Source organism: Camelus dromedarius, chromosome 11 (assembly GCF_036321535.1).
Source record: "Camelus dromedarius isolate mCamDro1 chromosome 11, mCamDro1.pat, whole genome shotgun sequence".
Classification (NCBI taxonomy): Eukaryota; Metazoa; Chordata; class Mammalia; order Artiodactyla; family Camelidae; genus Camelus; species Camelus dromedarius.
Genome location: NC_087446.1, coordinates 3,409,512 through 3,432,095, shown reverse-complemented (window position 1 = coordinate 3,432,095; position 22,584 = coordinate 3,409,512). Strand labels below are relative to the sequence as shown.

The window sequence follows — 22,584 nt, the reverse complement described above, 5'->3', positions numbered from 1 at the left end:
GTTGTGTCCTGGGGGCTGTAAGGAGGCTGCTGAGTGGAGTGGAGTTGTGTGCACTCAGGTACATTAGAGATAAATTCCACTTCTTGATTTATATTTTTTTTCTTCTGCTTAAACGCAGAGGTTTTCCATCCAGCTCTTCACATGTTTCCCTGGTCAGCTTTTGGCATTTTGCTCGATTCAGCCGTCTTAAAGAAACGCAGGAATGGGAAAATACCCTCTGCTTGTACTTTTTTTTTTTTTTTTTTTAATCCTTCAGCTCGTCTTAAAGCGCTCTGTAAAGAAAGCAGCAGAAGTGCCGTGAGGCGCGGGACCAGGAGCGAAGATGCTGTTCGCATCCAGCGTCTTCCCGAGCTCTCCTGGAAGCCGGGCGTTGTGCAGGACACGCTCTTTGCTCCTCACCTACTTCGTGTCACCCTCTGTTTGTAGTAGAGCCTCTTGCCTGTTTTCCACGTGAGACCAGGTGACGCGTCCAGGCTCCCGGGGCTGAGAGGGCGGCAGCGCCCGGAGCTTCCTTGTCACACCCCTGGTTACATAGCAGCCTGGGGACATCAAGGGACTGGGAGTCGGGGCAGGGCTGTGCGGGGGCGAGTTATGTCCCTTGGGAGGGGTGTGCTCGGCAGCCCCGGCCCCGTGTTCTCCTGGACTGGACACTCGCAGACGTTTCACATCCCAGATCAGCTGAAAAATGCCTTTCTGACATCCAGCCCTAAGGCTCCTGGCTGTTTCCTAATTGGTCAGCGTGGAAGCAGATGCTTCGTGGGGTCCCACCCACATTCCTAGATGTCCGTGGAGCTTCTGCCGTGGAGGGGCACTTCCTTCCCACTCAAAAACAGTCGCTCCTTTTTCAGTCTTGCAAGCAGAATACAGTCATCTTGTTTAAAACCAGGTGATTTCATTCACTATTTAAACAAAGATTTTATCTGCTCGGTGAAGGACCCATGAGGAAAACTGCACCAAACTCAGGCACAGACGTTTGCTGAAGAAAAGTTAGTTGTTAATCTTCCTGGAGTTCGGTAGTCGAACGTAAAACATATTTGTATTAATCACATTGTTCTTTGTGCTTGGGGACATTTTAGGAGCGTCAGTGTCACTGTCCTTGGCGCGCTGCTCTGTCTTCCCGCAGAGGCTGCCAGCGCGCTGCCGCGTGTCGGGGGAGGCGCAGCACCACGCTCCCCTCTGAACTCGCTTCCCTCCTGGGCGCACCTGCTGCAGCAGCTGCTGCCTCCTGCCTTTTCCACGTGCTCGGCTTCCCTGGGGTGCTTCGCCTTGCAGTGACTTGGGGGCGGGGCGGCCTACGGGCTGCAGCGTCCCATCCAGTCGGGCCCCTTCTTGGCCCTCGCTGGGCCCTCGCTGCCGGCCCTCCCCGCCTCCGCTGGTTATTTCACTCCCGCCTCCCGGCCTCCCGTTCCCAGCACGGACATCTTTCTACCTGGGGCAGCTGATAGACTTGGCCCGTGGGACCGCTGTCCGTCCGTCCGTCTCCCTGAAGGTGAACTTTCTCATCGGATTCCTCATTGCTTGGGCTGGGACAGAATGACGGACCTTCTCACTTGGGTGTCTCCAAGCACCTCGCTCCTAGCGTGTCCAAAATTGTGCTCTTGGTCCCGCAGCTGCTCCCCAAGGCTTTCCTCCTCTGTCTCAGTGTAGATACCGCCCCCACCCAGCCCACCAGAAGCTCAGATTCTTGGCGGCATCTCTTTCTCTTACCAATCACCGTTCTAGAAAGCAGGTTCTGTCCCATCTACCTCTAAAGTATATCTCACGTCAGCCCGATTCTTTCTGTTCCCACTGCCACCACAGATGTCCTGGCCCGCGTCACTGCAGTGCTTCCTAACAGGCCTTCCTGGGCCCCCTCACTCCTTTCCACCCAGGTCTGTATGTGACAGTCAGGGGTCATCTTTTTAAAATCCAAATTGGATTGTCTCATTCACCTGCATAAAATTTTCAGTGGCTCATTTTACACTTAGGAAAAAATTAATTTCCTGACCTTCAAGACTATATTCTACCTGCTGAACCACCTTGGGAGCTTCTAAAATACGTACATGCACATGCCTGGCCCTTCACCCCAAAGATTCAGGCTAAGTTGACGTGAGGTGGGACCAAGGCGTCACTAGCTTTAAAAGCTCCCCAGGTGACTCAGATGCACAGGGAGGGTTAAGGAGCACTGCTCTGCACCAGTGATTCTGAAAGTTTCATGTGCATCATCTCATCCGAACAGCTTCTTTAAAACACTGTCTACAACCTTGTCTGCGGTCTTAAGTGTCTGTCAGTGGATGAATGGATAAAGGAGATATTCTGCACACACGCCCACATGCACACAGAGGAATATTACTCAGCCATAAAAGACGAAATCTTGCCATTGTGACAAGACGGGTAGACCTAGAGGGTATTACGCTAAGTGAAATAAGTCAGAGAAAGACAAATACTGTACAATTTCACTTAGATGTGGAATCTAAAAAACAAAGCAAATGAACAGGCATAATAACACAGAAACGGAATCACAGATGCTGAGAACAAACAGGTGGTTGCCAGAGGGAAGGGGGGTTGGGGGAGCAGGTGAAGGAGGTGAGGGGAACTAAGAGGCACAAACGTCCAGTTACAGAGTGAGCGAGTCATGGGGCTGAAGTGTCCAGCATGGGGAGTGCAGGCAGTAACGTCAGAGTAACCTTCACGGTGAGACTGGTGGAGGTGGTCATCTTGCAATGTGTAGCAATACCGAATCCCTGTGTTGTGCACCGGGAACTGTCATAGTGTTCGGGGTCAATTATGCTTCCATTGAAAAACAGAAACAAACAAAAGACACTGTCTGCTGGGCCCTAACCCGAGTTTTCAATTCAGTTGGTCTGTGGTGGGGCCCAGCGACTTGCCTTTCTAAAGAACAAGGTCCCAGACGACCAGATGCCGTTTGCGCTGCCCCTGGGGCCACGTGTGGAGGGCCTGGCTCCTTCCTCCCCAGCCTCGTCCACGTTTCACCCTCTCCCTGCACACGCCGTGCTGGCCGCCTCTCCGCGAGTCAGACACGCTCAGCTCTGTCTCCTGTGCGTCCTGGTACTCCTGGGTCCGTCTGCATCTTTGCGTGTCCGCCCCACTTTCATGGTGCAGGCCTCAGTTCAGGTGTCACCGTTGTGTGGAGAAGTCCTACCCAACCAACTTTCTGAAATGCTGCTTCACTCCCTTCTTGGTCATTCTGTTTATTTCCTTTATGGCATTATCATAATCTGTAAGTATATTTGTAAGTTTGTTTGCTCATTTCTTGCTCATGCGCTGCCTGCCTCTCATGCAGCTGCCTGTCTGTCTGTCAGTCTCTCTCCCCTAAGTTTCATGAGCACAGGGACCTTGACTGTCTGTTTACTGGTGGATGGGTGGGTGAGCTGTTTTGCCTCCTGCACACAATTTTTTTTTGTCCAGCAAATAGCTATGGACATCTAAGGGTAAGGCAGGCGACGTGAGAATGAGTGGGACATGCTTCATGCACTTGAAAACCCCAGAGTCTAATGAAAGAGTCAGACAAACAGATAAACAGCTGCCGTGTAAACCATGGGCTTCATACAGACTCACTAGCCTGACTGTCACTCCCTGGGAAGGGGCCAGTCAAGGTTCTAGAGAAGCCGCGGAATGTTGTGTGCATTCGGCTCTCTCCACGGCACAGAGAGAGAGGATCTTCTCCACCTCTCAGAGTTCTCTTTTGGTTGTGTTGTTAAGTTAATGTACTGGGCCAGGGGTGTGTCCTTTCTTTGGAGAGAAACTTAAGTTTCCAGGACCCACCCACTTCTGCTCCCACCTTTGTAAGGCCACTCCTGCCCATCCCAACCACACTGTCTTCTTTCTCCTGGACTTCTGGGAGGGAGTGGAGATTTTGCCCCCAGAAGGCTCTTAAGTGGGTCAGACCAACACATGAATCAAATTAACTCCAAAATCACTTTGACCTCAAGGCAGAAAATTCATTCCATGTTAAGGTACTCCAGTGAAAGGCCTAAATTCACTGTAATAATAAAATGCTCACAAGAGATACTCTATATTTGAATATTAATTCTATCTCATTATCAAATTCCCAGGGAGGTATTAAAATCCAAAGATTACATTTCATTTTAAATTAAAGTCCAAAGACATTAAAGTCAAATACTCTGCCCATGTGAGTTAGAACTCAAAGAAGTTAATGTTCAGAATGCATCCTCCCAATTTCTTATTCTGCTTAATCCCAGCTGGAGGGGCTCTTAATGCCTGCGTGGGATCAGGATTCTTCTAACAGCTGCAGCCAGAGTTGGTGTCTTGGGGTCCTGTGAACCCCACTCCTGACTGTCTGAAACGCCTCCTTTCTAAAAAGACTTAACAGGGCAGAGGCTTGTCTGCATCGGCCCCCACCCAGCAGAGCTAGGAGACGAGCCCATTCCCAGTCTTCTAGCAGTCACCCCAAGCGCAGTGTGCTGTCAGGTGGCAGAAAGTCTGTGATGCCCCAAGGAAGGCGGGCGGCTGTAGGAAGTCTTGGCTTCCATCTCACCAGCACCTCAGGTAGTCTGTGAGCACTGGCGGCCTCTGACAGCGGGAAGCAGTCCCGCCTCCGTCGTCTGAGTGATCCCAGGGGCCCAGGCCGTGCTCCCCCTCCTCTCCTGGGCTCTGTGGCCTCCTCCCCCAGGTTCTGCGCCAGCAGCAACCGGAACGGCCAGCCCTCTTGTAAAAGTCAGTTTTCGAGCAGTTGAGACTAGGTGCGGTTTCATTTCCTTTTGGATCCTTTCATCCTGACCTTCTAGATAATTACTTCCCATTTTACATCTGGATGGTCTGTCCTCTTAAGTTTTCAACTTCTGCTCCTGAAAAAATAAATAAGTAAAATATTAAAAAATCACTTTTCCTTGATCTAAATCGATGGATTGCTTTCTTTTGTTTTCGTCCATCTGCTGCTTCTGTTCTGAGAGTAAGACTGAACCACTCTTCACTGTAACTCCTCTTTGTTTTCTAGAGGCAGACACTCCAGACAAAGGCCTTTTTAAGTTGCTGTATTTTCGTGGAGTTTGTGTGTCTGCATCAGGCAGTATCCTTGTGTGTTTTCTGGTCTTGGGATCTATCTAAAGTTTCTCCTAGGTATGTCTGGCACATGGCCCTTTTCAAGTTGAAAAAAGTTCTCTAGTTTCCTGAGAATTAAAAAAGTCATAAATAGGTACTAAACATTATCAAATGCTTTTCTTACGATAATTGACATATTATCTTCATTAATATTAATAATTACCTTATAGATTTTCTGATCTGCATTAAGATCTTGATGAATTTTTGAGGTATGTGTAATTAATATTATTTCTAGAATTTGGGGGGGTGGGGGGTCTATGTTTATATGTTAAATAACCATGTGATTTTCTTACACTGATTTGTCTTATCCTGGTTTTAGAATCAAGCCACAGTAGCCTCATAAAATGAACTGGGAAACTCTCCCTCTTTTTCCGTTGTTTGAAGAGCTTACGTATGTAGTAGATTTTCTGTTCCTTAAAATTTTGATGGTACTTGCTTGGAGAGCTGTTTGGGTCTTTGACGATTTTTGTCGGTGAGTCTTGGTCATTTTCATATCTTTAAAATCATTTAAATTTAAATATTTAAATTATTGACCGATTGAAGCTTTTTATTTACTGTGTTAGTTTTTCTCAGAAATGTTCCTTTAACTAGATTTTCTATTTTTTCCATAAAATTCGTATTTTATTATTTTATCTATGTTTCCTATACCTGTTTGTCTTTTTGCATCCAGCATTGTAAGGGTCCAGGGTCACTTGGTTACTCTGTCGGAGGGAGTGTGAAATGGTGCAGCCACGTTGGAAGATAGCTTGGCAGTTCTTAGAAAGTGGAACACACACTCAGCAGATGACCCGGCAGTTCCATCCTAGGTATCAACCCAAGAGAAGTGAAAAGGTGTCTGCAAGAAGACACAGACATGGAGTTCATCACATCCCTGCTCATTGCAGACAGAAACGTCCAGCGGTGTGTGAATGGACAAATACATGGTGGCGTGTTTGTCATTAGGAATTAAAAAAACTGCTGATAAATGAAACCACATGGATAAGTCTCAAAAACGCTGAAAATGACTCGTTTCGATACGGTCTTATTCGTGTAGAACAGACAAAAGATCACTCTAGCAACAGGAAGCAGGTGCGCGGTGACAGAAGCTGGAGGCCGAGCAGCAGTGACTGTGCACGGGGAGCTTCCTAGGGCAATGGGAGAGCTCCGTGTCCCCAGTTGTCTGTGGTCACCCAGCGCACCTGTAGTCTGCTGTGTGAGCATTGTATCTCAACAAAGCTCACCTCAGAAGTAAAGAAAGCAGCACCAGAGGGGAAGGTGTGAGGGGCAGTGTCCTCCATCCTAGGAGCTTCTCTGAGGGTTCACGGCAGACCTCACAGGCTTTACCTCGGCGGCGCTCTTGGACTTTGCTGGACCAGGAGCCCTCAACTCACTGCATGTCCGAATCACCCAAAGAGCTGGTCCAAGACTCTGATGTCCAGGCTTTGCTCCCAGAGATTCGGATGTGTTCTGGGGTTGGGACCACAGCACTGGTTCTTTTGGGAAACCTCCCTAAATGGTTCTGATGTGGAGCCAAGATGGTGAACCGCTGGCCTGGACTTCTGCTCTGTGTCCTGGAGAAAGATTATCTCCAAACTGCAGGGCACGTGCTTTCTCGCTGCGTCCTGAGTGACGCCGCTAATTGCTCCTCTGGCACTGGGAGCAGCACAGCGGCTCGGCGGCGCACCGCCCAGTGGTGAGCTGCCCCGCGCACAGCGGGGGTGAACGCGCTGCAGAGGTGAACAGAACTGTGTCTTTGGGAGTTGACTGTGTGAGCCGGAAGCCCGCAGAGGAGCGCGGCTGGAAGCGAGTAACGCAGAGGTGTATGCAGTTCCTGAGACAGTCAAGAGGAGCATCCTGCTGACTTAGAGTAACCCCTACCCACCACATTTCCTATGATTGTAGAAGTAAATCCTTATGTATTCGAACCTTGCAGAACAACTTGCAGTTGGTGAAGGATTACGGTGCCCTCTTCCAGTGCGGCTGGTGAAGGGATCCTGTAAATCCTCAGAGCCAGGTGAAAACATTACAAGTAGCTGCCTTTTCTTCTGTCCTGACTCTCTCTGCTGGGCGCCGTACTGAATGTGGAATCTTCGCTGTGTAATCCTCGCTCTAACCCTGGGAGGTGGTGCACCCTCTTGTTACACATGGGAAAATCTAGGCTTTGTGAAGTTCAGAAGCGCCCGCACATCACATGGCTGGAGGGCTGAGCAGCAGCTGTCTTGCAAGTCCGGCTGCCCGCAGAAGTGTCCCTCCTGCCTCTGGGTGGTGGGGTCCCGAGGGCGGGCGCACCGCATCTCACACACGGTGGTCCATTGCATCCAGCATCGCTGCGGGCTTTGAGCCTTCTGAGTTGGCTGTCACGTGTGTGAGGATGGCTCCATCCGTGGATGGAAGCCTTGTGTGCCGTCGCTACACCCACGCTGGACGTGTGTGCACTTCGGCGTGAGGACTCGGTCATCTTTGTGTTTGTGCCTTTGTTTTGAGGAGCTGTGCTGTGAACACGTTCTTACCGAATGTCTCTTGGGCTTGATTCAGTGTGTATTTAACGAGGAGAGGCAGGCCTGCATTGGTGGTGTGCTCTTGCCTTAATTCCGGGCTTTTTGATTCTTGTATTTACCATTCAGTCATCCATTGTGAGAGCAGACAGAATAACTGAGGTCGGGGGGGGGGTTTGTTTGTTTCATTTTGCTTTGTTTTGTTTCGGTCAAACTACTGTCTTTTCCCAAAGAAGCTTGGCTATTCTTAGAGTCGGGCCCGCGTGCCTTGCAGGGTGGGTCCTCGGAGAGAGTGCTGGCTGAGGTGGGAGGAAACAGTTAGCAAACCGGTGAATTGTCCTGCTGTTTACACTTTATTTCCAGAGGCTAAATGTTCGTTTGTTTAAGCCAGACATACTGTCTTGTTGAGATCTGTTACATCGTGAAAGCGTTGACTGAGCTTGGCTCCTGTTCGGAGCTACAACCTGTGACTCACTTGTTACGGGTCTAGAATCAGTTCCCAACACGTTAGGGGAAAAAACAAACAACCTCCTTGTTTTATGAAGTGCGAACAGAAGGAAACCTGTTAACTTCCCAGTCCCGGCCGCGGACGTGAGCGCCACACGCGGCTGCCGCGGTGGACTTGAGCTTGGTGATGCCCGGCGTCCCAGCCGGCACCCCGAAGGCGTCCCACCCCTGGATTCTTTTCCCAGTGATTTTAACCTGTGTCCAGTCTTCAGTGTATAATGACGAGTTTGTCATCATGCCACTGTCCAGAATGGGTCCTTTATGTTACAGACACTTAATGATTTCTATAGAAAAGTATCTTGTGTCATTTCGTAGCGTGAATGAGAAATACTTATCTGGGAGAGCACTCAGGCGGGACCCTGGTACAGCCATGATTTTCAAGAACTCTTTAATTCCCCCTTACTGCCTGCTTAAATTTCAGTTTTTAGCATGTGATTTTATTTTATTTTTTTGGTAAAAACAAGCTGGTTTATTAATTAGAGTGATAATAAATAATCCCCCCAAACTTCAATATGTTTAGTGCAAATCTTGGCACAGCCATCCACATTCTGAGGCTATTTTATTTTATTTTATTTTTTTAATTTTTATTTTTTAATTTTTTTAAACTTTTTTTACTGAGTTATAGTCATTTTATAAGGTTGTGTCAGATTCCAGTGTGGAGCACAACTAGCGTGTGATTTTATTTCCTTCAAGGAAAATCTTACCCATTGAATCTGTCTGGGAATTCTACTCCCCCGTCCCCAGGAAAATGAGACTTTTTCTTGCATTGAATAATAGATCCTGAATATCTTATTTCTCACTTACCAAAAAAACCTGGTTTTTGAAAATAAATTTACGACTTTGCGACTTCGCCTAACACAAAGTGGAACTGTGGCAGCATCGTGAACATCCTCCCCCAGGCCTCCTCGTGCTTTCAGGAGCCACGCCGACCTCGCTCCAGGCGACGTGAGTGTCACCGACTGTGCCCTCACCCTCGCTGCCCTTCATCGAGTGTCTGCTGGGTGCTCGTCAGCGCAGTGGTCCATTCCGTTCCCACAGTCACCCTTTGAAGCAGGCCCTATCGCGCCCATTTTATAGGCAAGAAAACTTAAGTCCGAGAGGTTAAGTGACTTGCCCGAAGCCGCGCGGCTCAGAAGTGCTACAGGACCGGACCTGGCCCCCGCGCCCTGGCTGCACGGGCCTCGCTCTCGGTGCCTTGCTGTGTGCCTCCAGCCCCTGGAACACCGCCTGTCGCTGCTGACCCCCCGGCTTTCGCATCTCCTCCCCCTGACCCAGGCCCTCCCCACAGCCCTGTGTATTTGTGTATTTACCTCCTGTTCATCCTTCTCACCTCAGGCTTAACGCCACTTCTGCAGGGAGGCCTTCCCTGGGAGCCCCGGGCTATGTGGTCACCTGGCGTGGAGATGTGCCCGTGTTCCTGGCAGGTTTGGGTCGTTCGTTTGCCAGGAGCCAGTGAGGCTCGGTTGATGGTCCTTCCTCTCTCTGCCACCCCCAGGCCCTGGCTCCTTTCCTGGGTCCCCTCTTCACCCCGGCTCTCCTTTCCCATTTAGAAACTTGCTCGGTAGCGCCCCCGTGCTGCAGGGAGGTGCATGGCAGATGTTTGGACAAGTTGGGGCGTGAGGGCTGCATTGAGAAGCTGTGGCTCCGGTCCCAGGTGGGGCCACTACCAGCCTGGCCGTGAAACCTCCCCCTGTGCTTGTCCCTGTGAGGTCGCCCTCTGCAGTGGTCTGACACTTCGCGCCAGTGCCGCTCAGACCGCCCGCGCTGAAGGGCTTAGTATCTTTCCCCCAAAACCATCCTGGGTCAGTACGTTTATAAAAGATAATACAGATGAATTACTGGAAAACTAAAATTTTTTTAAAGACATAGAAAATTCAAGCAAATTTTATCGTAAGATTCAACAGACAAAGTGTGACTCAGATTGCGGGCAGTGTCTCACCCTTTCCCCCGCCCCCCTTGCAGACTGACAGTGCTCTGCAGAGCTCACTTTGAATAGCGTTAAGAAGCCGCAGGGAGGGTCCCTAACTTTTGAGCCTCATTGTCCTTACCTGTGATACTTACCCTGGCATTGTCAGAATTAAATGAAGTCATTCCAGTGTCTGTCGCGGCCTGGTAGATACTGCGTGTCTAGTAAGTAGTGTGGTTCATTCACCACCCTCTGCTGCCTAGGGCAGCGTACGGGAACTACATGTCTTCTCCTTTCCTGCCTTCAGCAAGTCTATGTGTCACAACCAGCTGGAGGTCTGAGTTCTTTCAGCCGGATGTGGTGTTTAGAATCATTAGTCTTATGCTGAGAATGTTCATTGCTACTGGCTTGTCTTTGCATCTAGGCCTTTACAGTAAACAGGAAATAAATATTTTTTAGGAAGAGAAAAATAGATCATGAGTTCCTGCTAATACTTCTGATTTAGATGTAAAATTAACTGTTTTGTTACTTCTTTTTTATGCTAAAAATCTTGGCTCCTAATAACATTAATTACCCGTTTGTTTTAAACTAAGTCTCTAAACAAGGGTTCAGCGTGGCAATCCCAGCATCGCGGTGCTGAGACCGCCACGTGCAGCGGTGAGACCACGTTCTGGGCGCATCTCACTGGGGTGTCACGTCGGAAAACTGGTTCAGTTCTGGGAAATAATCTGTCTTTGTTTCATGTGTCATCAGACTAATTTGCTTTCTCCTGTTTTTATACCTTTATAAATTTAATTCCTCAGAATTGAGGCATAATTGACGTACACCATAATGTTCATTTCAGGTAACGTAATGATTCAGCATTTGTGTATATGGTGAAGTTACCACCACAGTAAGTCTAGTTGACATGCATTAGAAACTTACTTTTTAAAAATGTTATAAAACATGCACAGGATTCCAGAGTCAGAGTTGTGTGACCAGGTACATTCACAGAGGCCCAGCCTCCATTCCAGTTTCGTCCACTTCATTCTCTGCTTTGCTCTTTAACCATGATTCATTTTTGATTTAACCAATATTAAAAACTCATCTGTTTCTCCTTTACTACACAAAAGGTTCACAAATCAGCCTGTTCCGCAGTCTGTTGTTTTCACTTAGCGCTATATCCTCATGGTCTCTGCACAGCAGCACATCAGTGATGTTCTCCGTTCGTTTTCACAGCTACAGAGAAGTCTTCTACAGACGTGCCGTAGTTTATTCAAGCAGCCTCTTGGTGGGCTTTGGAGTTGTCCACAGGATCTTTGTTATAAACTGTGCTACATTCAGCATTGTTAATCATCAGAGCCATGCAAATCAAAACCACAGTGATAGAACACGTCACACCCACTAGGGTGTCTAAAATAAAAAGCAGACAATAACAAGTGTTAACAAGGATGTAGAGAAATTGGAACACTCATACGTTGCTGGTGGAATGTAAAATGGGTCAGCCACTCTGAAGAACAGTCAAGCAGTTCCTCAGAATGTTAAACATAGAGTTACCATAGGAGTAAACAGTTCCACTCCTTGGTAGGTAGCCAAGAGAACTGAATACATATATCCATTCAAAAATATGTACACAAATGATTCTAGCAGCTTTGTTAACACTAATGGTCATAATAGCCAAAAGTTTGAAACAACTCAAGTGTGCATCCACGGATGAATGGAAAATAAAATATAATATCCAGACAATGGAATATTATTCAGCCATAAAGAGGAAGGGAGTGCTGGTACCATCTTCAAGGATGAGCCTTGGAAGCATCACGCTAAGTGAGAGACGCCAGTCAACAGAGGACCACATGTTGAATGATTCCATGTATGTGCAATGCCCAGAATAGGCAAACCCATAGAGAAGGTAGGTGCGTAGTTATGAGGATTGGAGAGAAGAAGAGATGAGGAGTGACTGCTGATAGGAATGGCGTTTCTTTGGGGGGTAATGAAAATGTCCTAAACTTAGTGGTGATAGTTACACAGCATCGTGAATAGACCAAAATCCACTGAATTGTACTCTGTAAAAGGGTGAGTTTTGTGGTGTGTGAATTATATCTCAATAAAACTGTTATAAAAATATATAAACTGGGCAGCAGTAAATAACCTTGTGTCCAACGTAATTTCACGTGACAGCGTATTTTCGATCACCAACCCTAGAAATGGGATTACTGGGTCAAAGAGGAGCTAACGTGTGTGAGTTTGCCAGATGCTGCCCGGGCCCTTCCGGGGGTGGTACCCGTTCGCGTTCCCTCCAGCAGTGTCTGAGGGCGCGTTTCCGGTCCCCTCCCCAGCAGCGCGTGTTGTCACGCTTGGTGAGCTGCTGTTCTGGCAGGTGGCAGACGGTGTCTCAGTGTAGTAACCGTTGGCCTTTATCTTATTAGGGGCAGATCGAGCAGATTCCGGTGTCCCTACAATCCATCTGCATTTCTTTTTTTTCTGCGCCATTTATGTTTATGTATTTCATCTATTTTTCTATTGGATTGTTGGTCTTTTCTCAACTTTTACAAGTTCTTTGTATATTAAAATACTAACCCTTTGCCTGTGATAGCTTACAAATCATTTTTTACAGTTTTCATTTGCCTTTTTTAAAATGTAGCCAAATTTTAAAACCTTTCCCTGTTGCTTCTGGGTTTTGAAACATAGTTGAAAGCATTTTCCCTACTTCTGAATTAGAAAAAGAATTCTCTTACTAGTAAAGTGAGATTCATTTGGAATTTATCCAGGTGAACAAAATTAGGAAGGAATCCAGTTTTATCCTGTTCTATATGGCTGTCCAGGATGATACTGAGGAAGGGTGAAAAGAAACATAAAATACCACTTTTTGTTTACACATCTGTTTTTAAATATTTCTGGATTGATACGGGTGTTTCAGATAATTGCATAGACAATATTATTACAGCAGTGAGTAGAAAAATTGAGAGGGAAAAACGAATCTGTAACGTCCAGCCCTTCCCAGTCTGTCTCGGTGTATAAATTTGTCCTCTCTGTTCTTTCTAGGTGAACGAGCTGGATGGCATTCCCCTGATCCTGGACAGCTGCAGCACGGATGACAGTAACCCCTGTATCCTTGTGTGGGAGCTTCTGAGCACTAGTCCACACTCGGGGGGCCTCGGCGGAACAAGCCCCTTTCCCGGTGTTCACTCAGTGGGTAGCTGGCTGGCTCTCCTGTTTGCTTGTTCCCAAGAAGGAAGCCACCTTCTCAAAGCTAGAGAGCCGGAATATCGCTCCTGCAACCTGTGCAGTGTAGGAAGCGAACATTTTCAGGGTGGACAGGGCATTCTAACCCAGCATTCCACTAAAAGGCGCTTTAAAACCCTGAGGCACAGCTCATTCATGGCACGTGCACGTGGCATGTCACTGATGTCACCTTTCCAAACTGTGTGTGTTCCTTGGAGTAAATGTGAAGGAGTTCATATTTTTTTCTATAGAGATTTGAAGTATACAGTCCTTGGGAAGAACGATTTTAACAGTAGTTTGGAGGCAGAGACATGAGGAGACCTGGGACCTCAGGGATAGGGGAGCGTTTCTGTGGCCCTGAGCTCTTGTTTCTGCTGGGCACTGTCCTGTGACCCTCTTACTGAAGCTGGGGACTCTGGCTCTTGCCCTTTCCTGGCCTGACCACCCTTCTGGGGGGTGTTCTGCAGGGAACTCGCTCAGGCTGTACGGCTTCTCTGGGGAGTCGGAAACTGATGGGAAACTGATCTAGTACAGTGACCGGCAGCCAGGACCGGAGACAGGCTGTTTAGGTTCGAGAGATGATCTGTTTAATTTCAAGAACTTCTCTAGTGAGAACCAGACGCAGCCCGGTCCCTTGACCCGGCTGCTGCAGCCCTTGTGCTGATCACATGCCAGGGAGGGGTGAGTGAGGCCGCTGCAAGGACGGGGAGGCTGCGGCCCTGTGGGGGACAGTGGGGAGCCCAGGCTCGGGCCTAGGAGACCGAGGATGGGGATTTTATTTTAAAAAATGCTCACTGTGGTTTCTGTCAAGAAGAGAAAAGCAGCTGATGAAAATCATGTGCTTCAAAGTAAGTAGATTGAGAACTGCTTATTGTTTGTGCTAGAGATGCTGCCATTTGTCTGATCAGCAATAGAAGAAAATCTGTTTTAAAGTGTCTGATAGCTCATCAGCGCAATCAGGGAAAAACAAGCCGACAGCCTCAGAAGACGTTCCTCGAAGGTGCAGCGGTTGGTTCGCCGCACTGCATTGCAACCAGGCACTGCAGGCTGTGCTCATTAGAGAGTTTTGACATTTTTTCGCCCCAAAAAAAAGGAAAGGAAAAAGGAAAGAAGAAAGCTTTCCGTCATAGGAAAGCAGTAAAAGAACGTTCAGGTGTGACTGCAGGTGTTGCATTTCTTGATGAAAAGATGATTTATTACAAACAAAGAAATTCACCCAGTCTTACCTCTATTCCTGAATTGACCTTCTAGTGAGAAGAGGCTTTCATCACTAATCTTTGGCTTTTAGCAAAGACCGAAAAATTAAAAGGCTCCGCACGCAGCGTGCCGTGGCCCTGCAGGTGCGCTGCGTGTGGTTCCCGCTCACGGAGTCTTCGCTGGCGCCCTCCTTGCCCCGTACTTGCTCCTTCGCTTCTTTCAGGAGCGTCTGTTGAGTCCTTGCTGTGTGTCGCACACTGTTCACGCGTTCCTCAATCCCGACAGCGCTGTGAAGTGGGTGCTGTTACCATCCTCATCCCCATTAGCAGAGGAGAAGGTAAACCGAGGGAGCCTTAGTGACTTGCCTTAAAAGTCAAACCCAGAATTTAAACGTGGTGTGTGCCCAATTTTAGCCACTTTCCTAAACTGTCTCCCGTGAGTCATTGGGAGGGGACAGAACACACACAGAGAAACCCCAGTCACAAATTCACGGGAGTGGAGAAGTTACTTGAAATTATACATTGAAAATTTTATATGACTATAGCTAACTGGTTTTTAAAATGATAATTAATGAAGCATTGCAGGATCCCAGAATCTTTTATAGTTGTCAAAAAGAGACAGAATATTCCCTATTTAGTGTTATGTATATTTAGTAACTCTGGAGTTTTGTTTATTAGAGCCTACCAGATTTTAAAGACATAAAATCTGCTTAATAAGATAGGAGATATATACTAAAATAGCAGAGCAAAGGGAGAATATGGTTGAATGGTCAGAAATGAAGAAACACTATTGTAGCCGAGGGAGTCTGTTTTTAGGTGTGAGCCATAAGCTAAAGCCTGGCCCTCCCAGTGGCCAGGGCAGGTGGGGCCGCAGTAGGATCACAGAGTGAAGTCTGCCCTCGCTCCGCTCTGCTCTCGGGCAAGTTGTCCCAAGAGTTATGTGATTTCCCTGATCTTGCCTCCCTACCGCCCGCTCACCTTCCCCCACCCCCTATTCTTAGAGTTTTTCCTTTCCTAATATTTTTTTATTCATCAAAGTAGTAAGTCTGTAAATCTATATTGGGTTTTCTTTTTCGTGCCAACAGGTGTGGAGTGGGGGGGTGCGACCTCTGGCCCCACCCCCCACCCACGGCGGTTCGCTGTCCCAGCTCCCCCTCCCGGCCGCTGCTTCTGTGTAGCTGAGCGACGTGCTCTGCCGCTCTCGCTTGCTATAGCACACTTCGACGCTATCTGTTTGCTCTGTCGTGACACTGGGGTTTCGCTCTTGTCCACCGCTGCCGCTCCCCGCAACGTCGCGCTCCCACTGCAGTTAAGATCCTGTGTACCGTTGCCTGCGTGACTGATGAGGCTGAGCATCTTCTCAAGTGTTTACTTGCCGTTTGGACTGTGTGTGTGTGTGTGTGTGTGTGTGTGTGTGTGTGTGTGAGAGAGAGAGAGAGAGAGAGAGAGAGAGATATGCTTGGTCAAAACCTTTTGCCCATTTCTTCATTGGGTCATCTTTTTATAGTTTATTTATAATAGATCTATATATATTCTAGGTAGAATTTCTTTGTTGGCTATATGTGTTGCTGGTATTTTTTTTCCCTCACCCTATGACTTATCTGGTCATTCTCTTTGTAGTTTCTTTCGATTAACAGAACTTGTAGTCAAATTTATCACTTTTTCTTTATGGTTAGTTTTTTGAGTTTGTATCTTGTTAAAGAAATATTTTCATACCCTCAGGTCATAATGAAAATCTGTATTACCTTCTGAATATTTTATGTTTTTGCATCTCATACTTAGGCCTGTAGTTTATTAGGAGTTGATGTTTGCATGTGGTGTGTTATCCCACATGGGCACACGGTTGTCCCAGCCCAGTTATTGAAAAGAACCCGCGTGCCCCCTGTAGTGCTGCTTCCACCGTAAGTCAGGTGTGTGGATGTGTACTGGTCTGTATTTGGGCTGTTTTCTTTTCCATTGATCTCTGTCCCTGTACCAGTACCACCATCCTAGGTACCATCACTTACTAAGGTGTCTTGATATCAGTCAAGTGAGTCCTTCCAGCTTATTCCTTCTTTTTTATAAGTGTTAAGGCTATTTTTGGTTGTTTGTATTTCCCCATAAAAGGTTTTAGAACCAGCCAGTCAAATTCTACACATTCATACTGTGTGCTTATGTGCACACACGTGTACATACACACACGTGCAGACGTGAAACCACCACCAGCTAAAACAAGTTAAAGTCCTCACGCATCGAGCTGTTTGTTGAAACTGCATTGTCTAAAATCAATTTAATGAGAAGTGACGTCTAAACAATAGAGTCTTCCAACTCATGCGCACGGTATGTGTGTCCGTTTACTTAGGGTTATTGCTTTCCAGCTTACATTCCTCCCTGTGTATTTGGGGGGCTCCACTGCATGGATTGTAGTATGTATTATTTTTGTTATCATCCATTTAAAGTGTTTTCTAATTTCAGGTATTATTTTTTGACCCTTGGATTATTTAGAAATTCATTTCTTAATTTCTGAGCGAATACAGATTTTCTGGTTGTCTTTTGGAGACTGATTTCTAACAGAAAGCGTTACGATCAGAAGGCACATACGTGGTGTTCTCTGTCCTGTGAAACTTATCAAGACTTTATGGTCAGTTTTTGCAACTGTTCTGTGTGTGCTTGAAAATCACATCTGTTCTCCAGCAGTGGAGTACAGTATTTTATACATGCACATCAGGTCAGGTTTGTAAAATTTTGTCATTTTTAGTGATATTTTTGTCTACTTTGGTTTATCAGTTGCAGAGAGATACTTTAAAATACAAGCCTATGACGATAGATTTGTCTAAATTTCTCCTTTTAGTTATATAAAACTTTTCTTTATATATTTTGAGACAGTGTTATTAGATTAAAGTGAATAATAGATCTTGAGAAATGTCCGTGTTGTCATTATAAAATGGCCCTCTGTATCTCTAAAACTGCTTTTTACCTAACACTAACATGCCTACTCTAGCTCACTTTTGGTTGGTATTTACATGGAATAACCTTTTTCAGTCCTTTTGTTTTCAGTCTTTCTGTACCAGAGGTATTTGTTGTAAATAGCAGAGTTGATTTTTTCTTAAATCTAGTTTCTCTGCCTTTTAGCTGTCACAATTAGCCTGTTTATATTTAATGTAATTACTGATCTATTTATATTTAAGCTGCTCTCTTTTCCTTCCTGGTTTATTTTTTCTTTTTCTCTCTTGCTTTCTTTTGGATTGATTGTTTTATATAATTCAGTTTTTGTCTTTTTCTAGAAGTTTGAAAGTTTTTTTATTCTTTTTTTTCTATTCTGTTAATAATTCCCTGGGAAAACACAACATGCATCCTTGACTTAAGGACAGTCTAATGTTTCTCAAACTTTCCCCCTTCCCAGACAATACAGGACTACTTAGCCCCCCCCCCCCATTTACATGCTATTGTTGTTGTATATTTTCATTGTTTTTCCAACTCCATAAAATGTTATTGTTGTAGTTCTATAAAGTCAATGTTCACTTGGGCTTCTCCACATAGTTACTACTTTCCCTGCCTTTCACCCCTTCCTGTAGCTCTTCTGTCCATCTGGGACCGTTTTCCTTCTTCCTAAAGTCCTTCTTTTAGAATTTCCTTTTAAGTAAGTCCACTGATGAGGAACTAATTGAGTTTGTTGGAAAGTGTGTGCCTGATACCAGCATTTTGTTGGGATGGCTACAGGACCTCAATATTTTAATATGTATACTTTCACTTAATTCCAGTATTTCCAGCATGGTATCTGCACCCTCTGCATCTGGTATCCTCCATGCCAGAATGTCTTCTGTTTTACCCTTTTTGTTGTATGGATTTGGGACATATTCTGGAGAGAGAATCAACAAAACTTATGACACTTTAGAGGCTGGAGAATGAAAAAGAAACAGCATCACGAGTGGCTCCCAGGTTTCTGACCTGAGCAACTAGGTGGGTGGAGACATTCCCCCATTTATTGAGAAAGACGGGGGACAGTTTAATAGGAGAATATCGGTGGATGAATGTGTTCATCAGCTTCTTCATTTGCATGCGGTCACCAGTCACCCTGTACTGTCCACATCAGTGGATGTTTTACAGTTCTCATCACATTGAAACTCAGTTCAACAGAATTAATCACTTGCTCCTTAACATAAGGGTTTTTTCTTGGCTTTCATGAGAGTACCTTCTCTTGGTTTTCTTCACATCTTCCTGGCTCCTCCTCCTCGTTCTCCTTTGTTACTTCCTCTTCTGCACAACTGTTGAATGTTGGAGTGCTCCTTGACACCCCGAGCTCAGAAACGCTTCTCATCCTGCGTTTTCTCCCTAAGGAATCCCACTCGCTTATTCCTTTGTTCGTTCATTCATTCAGTATTCGTGGAACACCTGTTACGTCCCGGACACTATTCTGGGACCCTGGAATGACAGAATCCTGCAGGGAGGCTGTTGCCATCATCTAGGCGAGAGATGACAGTGGCTCAGACTGGCAACCCTGGAGATGGGGGAATGAAGTTGTATTCTGGGCATTCTTACGGCTTTAAATACCATTTGTTTACCTGTGTCTCCAAATGTGATATCTAGATAGAACTCTCTGCTGAGTCTCAGGCTTATGTCTCCAACATCCTGCTTAACACTGCTTGTATATCTTATCGACGTTCCAAGCCTAGCACGTCCAGAGTTAAACCATACATATCCCTGCAGAATTGTCCCCCATCTTTCTCAGTAAATGGGGGAGTGTCTCCATCCACCTAGTTGCTCAGGTTGGAAACCTGGGAGTCACTCGTGCTGTTTCTTTTTTTATTCTCCCACCTCTGAAGCACCACAAGTCTTGCGGAATATGTCCCAGAATATGTCCCAAATCCGTCCGTTTCCCTTCCTTTCCATTACCACCATCTGGTCCGTACCTTCGTCACCTCTGGCCTGGGTCTCAGCAGCAGCTTCCTAACTCATCTTTCAGTTTCTGTTTTGTTGTGTTCAGGTGACTTTTATTCCCCACCCATTCAGTGGGATCTTTTACAACCAAGATAGGGTCCTTCCTCTCGGCCTCTTGGCTCTCCCTGCCCCACCCCAGCCCTCATAAAGATGCCCTGTTTGTAAAACCTCCACTCCTGTCCCTCGTAGCTAGAATAAATCCCCAGGCTCCAGCACGTGCTAAAAGGTCTTGCCCCTCCTGCCCCTTTGTTTATATCCAAACTGGCCTCCCTTTTTTAGCATTCCCCGGACACGCTTCCTTTTTTGTGCCTCGGATCTGCCTGATTTCTCACCTCAGGGCAGTCACTGGTACTCACCTCTCTGCCCGAACTCCGCTGGCTAAGTCTTCCTCATCCTCGGGTCCAGCTTCCCCTGTCTCCTCGTCGGTGAAGTCTTCCTGGAGCCCCAGGCAAGGTGCCATCACCCGTCAACCCCGCCTAGAACCCTGCTGTCCCTTCAGGTATCACCGTCTGCAGTGGAATGTTTGCATTTACATCCCAATTACTCTCTAGACCAGGATCCAGCAGGGCAGGGACCAGGTTTTCTGTTTTTCATCTCAACATAATATGCCATTGTCAGGCACATAGTAAATGTCCAATAAATATTTCTTAGACAGATAGATGACTGAGTCAGACAATGAACAAATGAATGAACAAACAGCAGCTTGATGAAATCGTGTGTGTGTGTGCGCACGCGTGTGGGTGTGGCAGGTGGTTCTCAGCAGCACAGGAGAAATTTCTCCCAGGGGTTTTATGATTCTTCTGTGAATTAAATAAGCCTGGTTTCGCAGTGGTATGATGATTTCAACTTTGGCTCAACCCCTTCTTCTAATGACTAACACCACCCAAGCTTTAATTCAATATTTTGTGTTAAAAAGCAAGAGATATTTGCGGGGCGGGGGAGTATAGCTCAGTGGCAGTGCTTATTAGCGTGCGCGGGGTCCTGGGTTCAGTCTCCAGTACCTCCACTTGGGGGAATAAAAGGGGAAAAAAGGCAATAGATATTTGGATATGCTTAGACTAGGAATCAGTGCTGATGTTCAATGTCAGTTGATAAAAATACGTCTGTTCTGATCGCTCTAGGTCAACTGGCCATGTCCACGTACTCACACGTCCTTCGCAGGTGGGGGCGAGGGCTCGTGTTATCTTAGGGCAGCTGTCCTTGCTCCCCACGGGAAATCTGGGGTTAGGACCCCATGAAAGACCCTCTTTCTCCGTCCCCGTTGGGGATTAGGAGTCGCACATCACAGCAAATTAAGCTGACCGCTCCCCCAGGCTACGAACGAGCTGGAAGGCTCCCTGTCCCATTTCTCAATCGTGGCTTCTAGAGACAAACTGGGATTTCTAGCTCCAGGGAAAAAGAACATCTCAAAGGGGTGCTCAGCCCCGAAGGCCTGCCCTGGGTGGCGGCCGCGTCAGGGACACAGGCCCAGCCAGCGCCCAGCTGTCGCCTCACCCGGCTCACTTGCGGATCACCCACAGTAATGACACAGTAGCAGATGCCATCGGAAAATTCCAGCTCCGCTACCGCAGAGTCAATTTCTTATTTGTCAGTTTATTGTGGCAAGTGGGATCTTTTGTTGTTGTTGTTTCCAAATAGAAACAGCTGAACTTTATTTGAAATGTTTTTCTTTGATTCTTTTTTGATCTATGTTTTGATCAGCTGGCCTTGATGTGGGTTTTTTTTTTTATATTGTTTTTATTGGAGGGGGAGGGATGGGATGAGAGTCTAAACAGGACGGGGTTTTTTTGTTGTTCTTTTCTTTCTTTTTTTCCTTCCTTCCTTTCTCTTTCTTTTTTTATTGAGAGGCCTCATTTATAAGTTTTACCATGCACAGAAATGTAACTGTTCATAGAAGTAATAACCACACAGTAATCTTAAGCTGAGGACGTATGGCACTGAGGGAGGAGCGTCAGCTCGGGGCCCCACAGACCCAGACTCTGCCGCTTCTCAGCTTCTCAACACTTCACTCAACCTCTGTTACGAGTTTTAGCTGATTTGTCTTAAATGGGGGCCTGGCACAGTCCCTTTGGAAGACTTTCTGGCAGTGTCTCCTAAACCTGAGCACACACCTGCCCTGCGAGCCCGCCCGCCCACTCCTCGGTGTGTCCGCAGGGGAAGTGCGTGCGTGTTTCTGTCAGGAGACGTGGGCCGGAACGGTCGTGGTCGTGACCTTGGTTGTGGCCCCAAAGTGGAGACGTCCCAGGTGGTCATCCGTAGCAGGACAGCTAAGTTGTGGAGCGTTCGCTCCTGGGACTGCTTACTGTACAGAAGGATGGACCGCTCTGTGTGACCGACGGCGACACTGACGCAGTGTTGAGCTGGAGAAGCCAGGTTCAGGAAGAGCCTACAACCCATAATACCATTTACGGGAGGCTCAAGAACAGGCAGGATCAATCTGTGGCCATAGAAGCCAGAATGGTGGTTACCGTGGGGGTAGGAGGGTGGGTATGGGTAGGGAAGGGGTCCATGGGGGCTCCCCAGGTGCTGGGCGTGTTTGCAAGCGACATGGGTGGGGTCGTGTGGACACGGACATGTGAGAAGACCCAGCAAGATGTGCGCTCCGGGTGCGCGTGTTGAGTCGCACCGCGCGTTAACGCTGTAAAAAGTCATCACTGAGTTGCTTCCACGCGCCTGACCCTGCGCTGTGTGCCCTTTGCACGCGTTGCCTTGCCCAGTCTTTTTTTTTTTTTTCAAACAACCTCTTTGTTGGGAACTATTATTTCCATTTTACAAATGAGAAAAACGAAAGCTCCGAGAGCCGGTTCCCGGACTCCAGCTGGTCCCCGTCCTCCCAGCTTGGGAGCAGCAGGGCCGGGGCAAGGCCCAGGCGTGTCCGGCCCCGCGGCCCGCCGGCGGTCCTGACGCGAGTGTCCGCGTGTCCGTGCGGGTGCTCCATTCACTCCCCTGCAGGGTTTCCTTCAGGTGTACCTTCTTGGGGGCCACGTGGGTGTTCAGCGTGTTGGACACGGAGTTGAGTTAGTGAATCCTGTTGAGCGTGCAGTACGTGGTACCCACTCACGGCTCTGACCTCCGGTGGTAATCAAGGCAGATACCTAAGTCCTGAGGTGGCGGCCTTCTTGGAGAACAGGTCCCTCTCCCGTGCCACACTCCTTCCTCTTCTAGGACTTTGGCATGTGTGTCCTCCTCTCGGAATTCTTCCATGATCCCCCTTAACTGAGAGCTGGTCTCATGGTTTAGGTGTGCTGTTCTGCCACTCCACGAGCAGTCCCACTGACGCACCTGCACGTGTAACTCCCTCCCTGTAGAAAAGTTCATACCA

The 22,584-nt window shown here is 47.3% G+C and overlaps 1 protein-coding gene across 1 annotated transcript in view; it reads left to right on the top strand.

The window, feature by feature from the left end:
• Positions 1-22,584, top strand: part of ATXN10 (ataxin 10) — a 150,047-nt gene that overhangs the window by 109,968 nt on the left and 17,495 nt on the right. Inside the window, exon 10 of the mRNA XM_031463434.2 lies at positions 12,970-13,033. Within this exon, the coding sequence (XP_031319294.2) occupies positions 12,970-13,033 (64 nt within the window). The remainder of the gene's footprint in view (positions 1-12,969; positions 13,034-22,584) is intronic.